This window comes from Apaloderma vittatum, unplaced genomic scaffold, assembly GCF_000703405.1.
Source record: "Apaloderma vittatum isolate BGI_N311 unplaced genomic scaffold, ASM70340v1 scaffold41893, whole genome shotgun sequence".
Taxonomy (NCBI): Eukaryota; Metazoa; Chordata; class Aves; order Trogoniformes; family Trogonidae; genus Apaloderma; species Apaloderma vittatum.
This window is the reverse complement of record NW_009709464.1, coordinates 4940-17776: the sequence shown is the minus strand read 5'-3', so window position 1 is coordinate 17776 and position 12837 is coordinate 4940. Positions and strand designations below refer to the sequence as shown.

General features: G+C 46.6%; 1 protein-coding gene across 1 annotated transcript; it reads right to left on the bottom strand.

The window, feature by feature from the left end:
* Window positions 1–235: 235 nt before the first annotated feature.
* On the bottom strand, window positions 236–12045 carry LOC104272045 (netrin receptor UNC5C-like; the record flags this gene model as incomplete). Its single annotated transcript, XM_009866923.1, has 6 exons — window positions 236–1121; window positions 1366–1544; window positions 4348–4512; window positions 4745–4894; window positions 9810–10043; window positions 11877–12045. Coding segments are annotated over 6 exons (1063 nt in total), but the record flags the coding sequence as incomplete, so codon positions are not given.
* Between the last annotated feature and the right edge of the window lie 792 nt (window positions 12046–12837).

The following is a 12837-nucleotide window of genomic DNA, read 5'->3' as shown; positions in this document are numbered from 1 at the left end:
TGACAAAATTAGAAACAAAGTAATAATGATAATAATAATAATAATAATCATTATAATCCTTGCACTAGATACTAATTAGTAAATAATTATCATAGCAACTTCTCTTCTTTATTTTTTTCCAGGTTTCTTTTTTTTTCCCCTAACCACTTTGAATTGCATATCCATCCCCCTCACATCGCAAAGGAGTGGAAAGGGCGTGAATCAAAAATTAACTCCGATCCTATGTTCTCCACACAAGCTCAGTGGCACTTGATCGGGGAAGGAAGGGGACATTATGTGTGTTCCTGCTTAGCACCCAGAGTATCTGCTTTCCAGATGCACACCTCTGAAACTCTGATTTTCTTGTGTTGGTTTTGTGGTTTTTTTTTTACAAGTAGGTCTAGGAAACAGAACAATGACAGGAGGATCATTGTGAGACAATCGATGTGCAGAATTGTAGCCAAAAATCTGAATTCACCAGAAACCAATAAGCTGAAATAGCCACAACCAACTGTCCATAGCCTTGTCTAGAATGGCTTTAAACAAAAAATATAAAGAGCCATGGACAGTCTCCTTACCCCTGTCCAGAATTTGATGTAAACAACATCCATAGAAACTGGGACCGTTAAGAAAGTTTATCCATATATCTGGATAGCAATAAAAAGCGTTTCCTAGGAAACTGTAAAATCCTGTACCAAGCAGTGTACAGCCAAGCTGAGAGGAACATTAGGTTGGATTTATATTTTCAAGGTACAACTTTGCATGATTTCTTTTAGATCGTGTGATAATGTACAAGGAGAGCACGTGTGAAGGTCAGGGCTGGGGTTGGTTTTTTTGTTTGTTTGTTTGCTTGCTTTCTTCTCTGAAATGTCTCTCGTGCAACTCATTGGTCTGGGTTTTCATTTCAATTCTCACTTGTAATAACAGGGCATTACCGCTCCCTGTGCCTGTCCTCCCTGTTCACGCCAAGGCTGCGTCAGTAATTTCCTTCTGCTGCCAAAGAAACAACGGTTTCGTGTCTTCCCATTTCTTCCAGAACTGCTGCCAGCATGCTCAGGTTGCCGTCAGGGAAATTCTGGGCTTCCCAGAGATCCAGGATCACCCCGGTGGGACTCGATTTCGTAGCAAAATAATTTAGGTACCTGCAACAAGCCAAAAGGAAACTCGCTGGATTTTTTTTGAGCTGTGTGAGGGCTACCTGAATTTCCATGATTCCAGAGCACCTCTACAGCACTGGCAATGGGGACGGGCATCTCCTGTGTGGTCGGTCTGACCAGCCTGTAGACACATCTGCTGCCATTCGTCTTCACTGGGCCCCTTTTGCACAGAACCTCCAGGGTGGGGGGGAGTTTTGCCGCCCCACCACACGTAGGCAGCCCCTCTCACCTGTCCAGTTTGAGCTTGTGGGCCAGCATCCTCCAGTCGTGGCCTCGGGTCTGGGGCGCATCCAGGCTGCTGCACAGCTTCTGCCTTATCGGGAGGGGGATGCTGAAAGCACTGGGCCCTACTATGGTGGTGATGGTGCCTGCTGAGTCCATAGGAGGATAGTCGACGCCAGCAGGTTCCTGAAAAGAAAGTAAAAAAAATAGTTTATAAATACAGCAGCTTTGTTACCGAGTGCAGAGATGATTGTAGAAGTGTATCCTCTGAGATTCAGTGTTTTCACCCGCATTAGAGGGGAGCAGGCCTCTGCTAATCAATGTTTATGTTAGCCAGCTGAAAAAGGGAAATATTTATAACCGACTTTGGGTAGAGAGCAGAATTTATTCCTCCCCCTTTAATTTTTTTTTAGGGTGAAGATTACCACAGCTGGACAAAATTGAGCCAGCTTTATTAATCACTTACTGGAAATAATGAAAGATCAGGCACTTTTGACACATTTCAGAGCAAATTGCTACTACCAGAGCTGTTCTGGCTTGGCTGGCAGGAATCTCTTCCTCGAGGACCCTCAAGTCCCCCCACCCCACATGACACCAGCACCAGGCTTATGCTGCTGACACCCCTTTGGCAGCACCTGGGCTCTCCGAAGCCTCTGACACTGGGCAGACCACAGAGAGATGGTTAATACCGCCCCAGGCACAAGCTGGTCCCTTCACAGCTAAACCACCTGGAAGTGGTGCTGGAGACAGATGGAGCATGTGTGCTTCGGGGGCAGCTGCTGCCCTCCTCTGTGAGACCAGGACTGTGCTCAGTGGCATTTGAAGGGGAAAGTCACCTCCGAAGCCAGCCTGTTCTTTGTGGGTACAGGGTTGATGCTCTCTGATGCCTCCCAGCTGTGAGGCTCCCCATGACACAGCCGTAGAGCCACAAAGATGATGAAGGGAGTGGAACATCTGCCTTAGGAGGAAAGGCTGAAGGAGCTGGGTCTCTTGAGCTTGGAGAAGAGGAGGCTGAGGGGTGACCTCATTCATGTTTATAAATATGTCAAGGGGGAGTGTCAGGAGGAGGGAGCCAGGCTCTTTTCGGTGACGTCTAATGACAGGACAAGGGACAATGGGTTCAAGCTCGAACAAGGAGGTTCCACAAAAATTCTCGAAAAAACTCTTTCACTGTGAGGGTGACAGAGCACTGGCACAGGCTGCCCAGGGAGGTTGTGGAGTCTCCTCCTCTGGAGACATTCGAAGCCCGCCTGGACGTGTTCCTGTGTGACCTACTGTAGGTGATCCTGCTCTTGGCGGGGGGGGGCTGGACTAGATGATCTTTTGAGGTCCCTTCCAAACCCCGAACATTCTGTGTGTCTGTGTGTATAATGTGGCCCCGGTGGGAATAACAATTGGTTGATTCTACTGGGCAAGAATTTTATCTCTTCCTTGGCCTGGAAGGATTTAGCACCCACAGGAAGGTAGAAAGAAGGTCTCTAGCTTAAATATCAGTTTGTTTTCTCCTCTGTGAGCTGCCTTGTTTCTTCATATCAAGCTGGCTGCTGGGAAGCTCCTGTAAAACCTGAAAATGCCTCAAAATCAGGTAATGTCTGGCTAGAGCTGCCATCACAAATCCTCTAGAAATCTTGTTGGAGATACTCATGGTCATGTGCAGTCTTTGGTTCCCCTCCAAAAAATGTATGCTGTTATTAAACTTCCAGGTAGCTTTTGTCATCAAACCAGTGAGACCAGCCCTTAGCAGACCAAGGTCCTCCTGCCCCTCGCTTCAGCTCCCGAGCATCACTACATATCAACCAGGAGGAGCAATTTTGCAAGAGGCAGCCCTGATAGTGGCGGTATTATTTCCTCTTTCTATTCATCCCTGATGGATGGGATCACAGCACAAGACAAGAATATTATCCTGTTCCCACTGAATCCATTACTAGGCCCTATTACACACAAGCAGCTGAAGATGATTATAGTGTGTACTTGCATTTCATTAAAGTTACTCTCAGTTCTTTTTCTTCTCCGTGAGGTTAAATTAGAGATTACCTCAATGCAGCACTTATTACAATAATTGTTTATGATACTTGTTTTACCATCTGTCTTTAATGCTGTGTAGTCCCCAGCTGAATATGCAAGTTTACACGCAATAATCAAGCAGATGTTATGGGCAATGGTGCACACCACTGAGGCCGTACAGCACAAGTAACTTTTGTCTGTAGTCTCCTAGCCCTTGCCCGAGTCAGTCAGCAGCAATTGCTGCCTGAGAGCCTGCTCTTTGTAGCCGCTGAAGGGTACCAGGCACAAAATCCACCAGCACGTTCACTGACGTCAATGCCACTCACGCCTGGAGATGTTGCTTCAGCCCTAAGCTTGACTGCCCCAAGGAGTGAAAATTCTCCAGGTGCTACATAGCATCAGCAAAGGTGTTCCAAAACTTATGATCCTTTTTCTACTGGAAAATATCTGCTGTTAAAAGAAAAATAGTAGAAGCTAATAGTCAGGATCGGCACAGTAGCAAAATCTGAGGACAAAAGTATACCACAGCTAGACCATCTGATAGTGCTTCTTGCACAGCAGTTATGTAGGACCAGAGTGGAGTGGCTCATGCAAATCCACAGCAATGACGTTTTCTTACTCCTCTTCCTCCCTCTCCAGGGAAACATCAGCCATGAGAGTCTCATGCACTGCCAGGAAGCAGTGCTTCACAAGATGTGTTAGGGACTGGTAGGCAAAGAATTCCTCCACATAGACGCAGAAAGACAAGGAGACTATAGCTGCCCTCCTCCCTCCCTTGAGGGGGACACACTCCCTTTGAGATGAGAGAAACTAAACAAAAAGGCAACAGGAGATACAAAGCAACAACTTAATCCATCCCTTAAATACATCCCAGCAGTCAGGAGGAAAATGGGAAGCACTAAACAGTAGCAATGGGAAACGATACACCTCCTCAGCCCTCCCACACTCCTGCAGTCTGATAGAGAAGTGCACCAGCATCATTTACCTCTGAGACGGAGCAGTTGAGCTGGAAGATTTGCCCTTCTCCTTCGACCTGCCGCACGCAGAGTTTGCACACCAACTCCAGGGTATTCAGGCTGAACCTTTCCAGCGTGAAGGTGCAGTGCAGGTTTCTCTGGCATCCACTCCAGATGTGGTAAAAGGGAATCTCCTGCAGAAGGAAAGCAGAAGAAGTATAGTCAGGGAGGAATGTAGGACCAGGGCATGGATGCTGTGTGACCAGAGACCATGGGCTACACACTGCTGTCACTGCAAATGGTCCAGGGGAAAAACTGTCCACTGGACCGCAGTCTGGCATCTGGTGTTTTTTAAGCACCCCTGCGTGTCACTACTTCATTAAGCCGCACTGTTGGGATCCAATGTGAATGGTCTGTGATGCTCACCTGGTATTTAGCCAGCAGTTTGCTCTTCCAGAGAGAATGGGTGATGTCATGAATGGACAGGCGAAGGTTGTGGCTGCTTCCCTTAAAATTCAAAGCTTTGGGCTCCTCCAAAAGCTGCCCGCCCATCTGCCGCTCAAGCTGGAGGACCTCCTGCAGTATTGTGATAAAAAGAAGTGGTCAGGTTTCATCAGGAAAGAACACTGGTCTTCTGACTCCTCCAGAATGACTGCTGTAGATGCTGTAACTTGTGTAACACAGGGAAAAGAAAAAGTGCACATGCATTGCACAGAGTTGTGTTTCCCTGTGAACTGGAATCGTGTTAGGGGAACTCAGTTATAAGCTCCTCACCTCTTTCACACAGCAGCAGCCCAGCAGGGATGCAGGCACCCATGTCTCCTTTGGAAGACACAGTGCTGTCTGATGTATTTCTGTATTCAAATGGTGCCTGAATGCAAAGTCTTTACATTCAATATAATAGCATGCAATTAAGCTTTCTGCTTATAGGACATGTCAGTCTTCTCCATTGCTCATCAAACTGAATATCTAATGGTAGCTTTACTGTTTTGTTTTTGGAAGCTCTGATTTGTGTAGGTCCTGCAAACATGGAATCTGTGCGTACCACTCATCCTTCAGCTTGTGGCCTCCTGGCAAATGACAGAGCAGTACAGGAGATAACAGATGTCTATTCTGAGACCAACCATCAATCAGGATGGTTATCAAAGCAATGTGACAGAGCATTTTGTACATCCAAACACATAGGTTCACGGTTACTGAAATATTGACCTTGTAATTAAAAGCCAGTAAGCCAAGAGTTTGGTCACTTTCTGCAGCTAAAAACAAATATATGCGTGTAACTAATGAGACCACAGTGGACCATTGCTTAAAAACAGCCTAACTGTAGTCCACATGGAAGAAGCAAGTACAAAGGCACCTACATGAGTCCCGTTAGAAATGAACACAGCCAATCTCAGTCATATTTAGTTACAAAAGGCACCCAATCAACCAGCCTCATGTGGCCAAAGGCAATCATGCACTGAATGAGCACTCTCAAAGAGTAGGAAACCAGGGTGCTACCCCAGGCCAACTGAAGGAGCTTCTCTTTTAGCTAAGCAAAAAACAAGCTACCCTTGATCACATTCAGGATCTAGTTAGCATACAAGCAAAGACCCTGTCCCAGTACCTGGCAGATCCTGAAGCTAACACAATGTTGGCTTATCAGCCATTAGAGGAAAAGAAACAAAACCAGGAAACCTTTTAGAATAAGGTTATGTCGATGAATCTATTCCAGCTTCTTTCCAGTGCTCCCTAATTACCTTGTCAAGATGTCTAAAGAGCAATCGATAGTAATTATCTGATTACTATAGATCTTCATTACATTCAAATTACCTCCCTGGAAGGGCCAGAAGACGATGCGTGGCACTGCATAAGCTAATTGCAGTCTCCACCTCTCAGGCACAAGGGGGTCGAGCGACTGCTCCTGGCTGTGCAAAACTGGCTTTGGGAGCTGCACTACTGTGGGAAAAAAACCATGGCAATGACACTACCCCATACCACCCACCAGACCTGGGTGTCTAGTTTCAATATCCCACTTTTGGTAACCACCCTTGATCACCGTAACCTACATGCTCCAACTGGAAGATGCCAAGCAGCCCATGCTTCTCCCATGCTGCTCTGCTAATTAATTCAGAATTAATTTGGAGACACGATTTGAACAGCCCTTCAAACCTGCAGGCTGGCTTTAGCCATACGGCACTTTATGTAGAGCAGTGCTTATCCTACTGGCTAGCGCCTCTATGCTCTCCTGAGCCAAGATGTGAATGGCACATTTCTTCCTCCATGCTGAGGTGGCTCTGGCCACCCTCCCCATCGCATCTCATCACCCTGCTGAGCTGGGAATTACACCCTTATGCTCTTCCCAGAAGAACGAGCTGTGTGAGGCATTGCTCCATTGTCAGCATCACCAGGACAGCCACAACCTGTATTTGCCTTGACAGAGCACAAGCAAACCCAAGCAGTGTTCAGTCTAAGCTGCTGCCTTTCTTCACTAGAGGGAAAAATATGCATTAAATAACTGAGAGAAGATTACGTGACTGTTATGCCTTTCCCTGCCTTTGGAGGACAGTTACTGCGCAGCATGAGGCAGGTTCGGGGATGCCACCCTGCTGCAGCCTGAAATCATTCATTCACCCCGCAGTGTGTGAGGCTGTTCAGCCCAGCCACCACACTGCCGCACGCAGCTCACATAGCTCAATGTCAAAGCCATACGTGAATAAACAGATGAGAATAAAGCAGCTGGATGTCTTTATAGTTACTGTATTATTACTTTGTTTTGTTGTTGGGTTTTTTACAGCAGACCAGTGTGGGCATCCCCCTCTAAGTGCAAAAATCAGCTTTAAGAAAGAGGACAGTGCTTGAGGTCATCACTACCCTCATCCTTTCCCCAAAAAGTGTTTTTATGAGCATCTCATCCAGGTGGCTCGGGACCCTGTGGGGCAGAGGATGCTGCACGTGTGATCAACACTGAGCCCACTGCTCCACAGCCCCTAGGAACCCACCAAGCCACTCCCACAATAACTGAGCTCTTATTGATGACAAGCCATTACACTTCCCTGCTGTACTGCGGGCACCGGTGGCTCGGCAGTGAGTGCTTACTCTCCATGATGGGAAGGAAAAGCCTGCTGGATAAATACTGCACTGTGGTTTATACTGCAACTGCTTCTCTTCCTTTGGTGGCTGTTAGGACACATTCAGCATATGGCACACTCCTTACTAGTTGTAAATAATAACAGAATGCATTCTGTTGCTTATTAAAATGAACATAATCCCCTACAAAAGCTATTCCAAATCTCAGACACCCGGAGCAACCAGCCCCAAGACACTGAGATGGTGCAGCCAGTGCCTTGTTTGCTCCCTACAGCTTTCCTACTCTCTCCAAATTACTTTTAACCTCGCTGGCCCAGCTCCATCTGCATGTCTTGTCCTGCACAGCCAGTGGTCATCGCCTGGTGAATGCCTTTGTTTCTGCAAGATGGCAACACCAAGGGCCTCCTCCCAGCATGGACGGGGTGCTGTGGTGCTGGTTATTGTGAAAGCACGTGGCAACACCCCAACTATTTTTTTTTTTCTTTTGAAATAGCCACAGTTTGAGTCTACACAATATTATCGCACACGGTTGGGCCGTAGACTCTGGTCCATACACACTGGCTCACGCTCAACTCTTTCATCTACAGCTAATTTACTAGGTTCGTTTTTCTTAAACATTCTCCTTCCCCAGACTTTGGATTTCCAGAGACATGCAATTGATACATTCATAGAAACTTGTGGCCAGCAACCGCCTGTGCTTGCCCTCCTGTAAACCACCAGCTAGCTGGGTCTTGAACTATGGGTGGCCTTCCAGTCTTGGGACAGATGTGCCAAAAAAGAAAAAAATGAAACTGCATGTGCTTTGCTGTAAAAAAGCGGTAGGCACAAGTGGGATGGTGGCCACCTGACTTTGCTCACTTTTCTCCACTGAATTACAAGCTCACTTTGGGGTCTACCTACAGCAGAAGTCCAAGGACTTCTCCCAAACATTGGCTACAGCTTCTCAGGTGAAAGACGGTCCCTCTGTATCGCTCAGCACCTCCCCTGATCCCTTCTGCTAATCGCACTGAATTGGATTAACTTTACCTCACGACTCTGCCCACAGTCTATTAGAAAAAAAACAACAGCTCTTGAGTCACACCTAATTGGATTCCCCCAGCTCTGACTGCATTAGCTGTCTGTTCCAGGCCCCTCCGACTCACTTATTATTACCTCAGGCCTCAGTGAACCTGTGGAAAATTGTATTACACAGCACAGGCATAAAACCGTCAGGACTTTCAAAGCTTTATCGCTATGAAAGATCCCTTTTGCTTCTTCTAAAGAGGAAAAACAAAAGGGAAGCGAGACTGGGGGAAAAAAAAATGTTTCTAAAAGCCTGGTAACACCAACACGTGGGCAGAGGCCAAGCTCCAAGGCCCTGTACAGACAAGACCATGCTGGAGTCACGATAGGCCTGCTTCAACTCTTACACTTTACTGCCTTTCTTACATATAGCGAAAGAGTATTCCCCCAGAAAAGTCCAGGCAGTCCTTGGTATCAGCTAGGACTGTGGAGGAAAGCAGAGCGTGCCATTCACAGTAATGGAAGTCACTGCTCTGAAAAACACAAACATCTCCCAGCCAGCATATGGGGGTTTAAATCCCAGTAATTCCCATGCAGAGCTGAGGAAACAAAAGCATATACAGCACCAAGGTGATTGAGCTTAGAGTCAGACTTTGAATTTAGATGGCTGCAAAGAGGCATTTGGGAAGTTGCAGTGCCTATGATTAAAAAAAAAAAAAATCCTCCTTTTAATAACCTCCATTCTTTCACGTATGGTTGGAGTTACATATTTCATGAGTACATCTATTATAGATACCATCTGGATAAATACAGGTATTCGTAAAGAGAAATAGCAAGTATGGTTATCTATCTGCTCATCTGCACATAGTGAGTGTGTGTTTGTGTGCATGCAAGAGTGAGAGTAAGGTTATATAGTTAGAGATAGCAACAGTTCTGGTTTATTTCAGTTGCAAATTCCCAACACAAAAAGCTGCACGCAAAGAGGTGTAATAAGGCAGTATGAAAGCAGGCAGTGATTAACAGCCCAGAAGCTTCTTCTATCATTATCAACTATTTACAAAGAAGCATTTATATGTCTCCCCATCTCTGGGGAGCTGGCACTTAGCATTAAAAATACATGAACAGGGAATGAAGCCATGTGTACCTTATGGCCTTTTAATAATGCAAAAATCTTAGGATTCAGGATATAATACAGGTAAACAAAAGAGCAGAAAATAGTATGAGATCCCTATGCAAAGGATAATTTATAGTGTGTGGGGGTTAAATTGTAGAACAGCAGCTGGTTGTCAAGCTCTTCTAATCAGAAAAATAACCCAGGGAGCAGGACGACATGGAGCGGAGGGTCTAGTCACTGCTCTGACTGCAGTCCTGCGAGAGCTGGAGAGGGAGCAAGGAAAAAGAGTGAGAGAGCAACAACTACCTTAAGGGCATCCTGCGTGTCATCGAGGCAGTAGACCCGGATGCTGTACTCCAGCGAAGAGCAGGACAGCGGTCCAAAGATGGCCAGTTTGAGACGTTTGGCTGCTGCTTTGGTGATTGACTGTCCCACCAAGGCATACGTGCTGAGGGTTTCTGTCAGGATATGGCAGGCCTCTGGGTCCAGCTGGATATAGCACGGAGTAGTGAAGTTTTCCTCCCCAACCACCACCACATCCTAAGGGAGAAAGAGGCCAAGTAAGAGCTCCTGACCCCTCAGAGCTGCTCTCATTTGAGACAGCAATGTCCCTTTCAAGCCTGGATTATGCACAAAGTCTTTGCTGTTTGCACCTTAGATTAATCAAGATTCAAAATTCCTGCTTCCAGCTTTTCTCCTGTGTAAGCGCAGGGAAGGGATGATTTCTCTAGAATGCTGGTGGTAGAAACTTCCTCCTGCCCTCACTCCCCTAAGCCTCATAACTCTTTTCACTAGGCCCTGCAGCAGCTTTTGTAGACCTGGACAGAGTTAGGCAAATAATGAAAATATCACCAATACTTTGCTGAAAAAGATACTGCAGAACTAATCATCCAGTGACCGATATTTAATATCAGTAGTCATAGGCATGCTGAATAAACAACCTTCACTTCTTAAGCATGACAATAAGGAGCTATAAAAACTCAGGGAAGGGAAGTAACCTCCACGATGGCTGAATACCACATCCACATGAAATATCATCTGCTGCTCCATTAGAAGAAACCTCCACGACAAGACTGCAGGGTGAGGACAACCTCCCCACCCTATGCATAAAGAAAACCAGCTCCTCTGCAAACTTTTCCATTCAACCCTGCATGTAACGTGGTGTAACACACAACACGGAGTTCTTTGAATGGCTTTGAGAGAGAGCAGAAGCAAAAAGGCACCAGCGGATGATGACCGCCACTTGAAAAGCCACCACGTGCCACCCGATGCTTGGAACAACTCATCTGTTTCATCCCTGTTGCCTGTGGGTCTGCAGAACAATGTACGCATCTGGCAGCCCGACATCAGTAGTTACAGGCGTGTTGAATAAATAACCACCCTTCACTTCTTAAGCTGTGGACGCCACGGAGGCTGCGCTGGCACCAGAGCGTGCGCACGGCCAGCGGAGCAACCGCTCTGTCAAGGGCAGGAGGAGGATGGGAGAGAAAATGAAGAGGTGCCAGCAACGCACAGGCACAAATAAGGAACATATGGGAGTTGCCAAGAGTCAGGCTGGTGGGGTGTAGATTAGTTGGCGAGACAGGCCCGTGTTTGCTGCAGGCTCCTTCCCCGTGTGAAGAAGAGCCGGTGCCACAGGCAGGGGACAAACACAAGGGCCTTTCAAAGGCAGTGCTGGACACAGAGCTCCTGCTGCTGTCAGCCCAGCTGCCTTCAGAAGCCACCCTGACCTTATTAAACCTACCAGTAGGAGAAAGTGCCCTTGCCAAATTAATTATTTGGGACCAAACTGGTGGCAGCAGGTACCTAGAAGCACAGGGCTGGAGAGAAGGGCTCTGCCAGGATGGCCCAGCCTTGCCAAAAGCATCACTTTATGCTCCAGTTACAGTGGAAGATCCTTCTGCCACCCTGCCCCGGGAAATCCTCCTGCTGCATCATTATTTTTACTTTCTTGAAAACAGATGAAAAACTAGAAGACTGAAGACTATTCCGTAAAAAGCATTTTCTTATTTCTAGAGACAAATCAGAAATTATTTTCAGCCATTGTTTTATATTTTGCCTTTCTGTCCCCATGACTTCAGCACAATATCATGCCACGATATAAAGCTCAAGTGCCAAAATCCTGCAATGAAAGCTATTTCACAGAAAATAGCTAGAACTAGGAAGCACCGAACTGCCCCAAGACAGCATCTCTGCATGGGCACTGGGCAGCTCAGACACTTGGTGCTGAAGGTATTCCCCCCTCCTTGTAGCAGCCACGCATCTCACACTGAAAATCCAAAATACAGGCATCCCGGTTTGGGAAAGTAGCTGAAAAACTAGCAGATAGCCCTACACGCAGTCAGCATGAGGCCTGGAGCTCTGGAGCCTCACCTCCCATGGTCCCTGGGCAGTCTGGTGCTTCAGCTGGATCTGCCAGTCCTCCGTGTTCGGCTCTGCGCAGTGGTGCATGGTTAAAATGACAGGCCGGGTTAGCAGGGCTCCTGGTGGGCCACAGCTCACCACCGGAGTCAGCAGGGTTTGGTTGTCTTCTACGGGTGGCCTGGTGAGGGCACAGAAAGATGGATATGTCAAGTGAGTTGAAAAAGGTATATTCAGATATGCAAAAATAAAACAAAAATACTTATCTTAAAAGATTGTACAAGCAAAGAATGGATGGATTTGATTTGGTATTTTTTCCAAATCTCAAAATGTGGCAGGGTTTTTTTGGCGAAATATCACTCATTTGTCAAAATGCAGTTTTAGGTGGCAGCACATTATAGACCACACTTGCTGAGCACCCTCCACTCTGAAGCATCCTTGCAGACCGTGTACAGAGGTTTCATTTTACCCACCAATAAAATGTGGTCACTGCTGCATTTGGCAGTTGTTTAGCAGCGTACAAAAATGAACAGTGGCTCTTGTAAGCACCACATGCGAGGATTATTTACTGTCTGAACAGAGAAAATTGAAGAACAGAGGAAGAGAATGAACTAATGAGCACTCCTGAAACCTCGTAAGTGGGATACAGCACATCTGAGGACAGGCAGATTGAGTTCAGAGCCGTCACCAAACCAACCGATACCCCGTGTTACTGAAGTGGCTATTGCAAATATGCTTGGAGGGAGTGGGTGTCGGTGGTGATGGTGGAGAAAGAGCCAAGGGACGGTAAGGAATCATGCTGAGGGCTAAAAACACTTGCAAAGACTGAGATTTCCAGTAATAACCTGGAATTGTCCAGTTAAAAATATGGGTATTGTCCAGTGTACTTGCTGCCAATCACTAGGAGTGGGTGGTACAGGAAATCGTATAAATATTTAGGATACATAGCATACATTGTAGTTTCTAAATTATA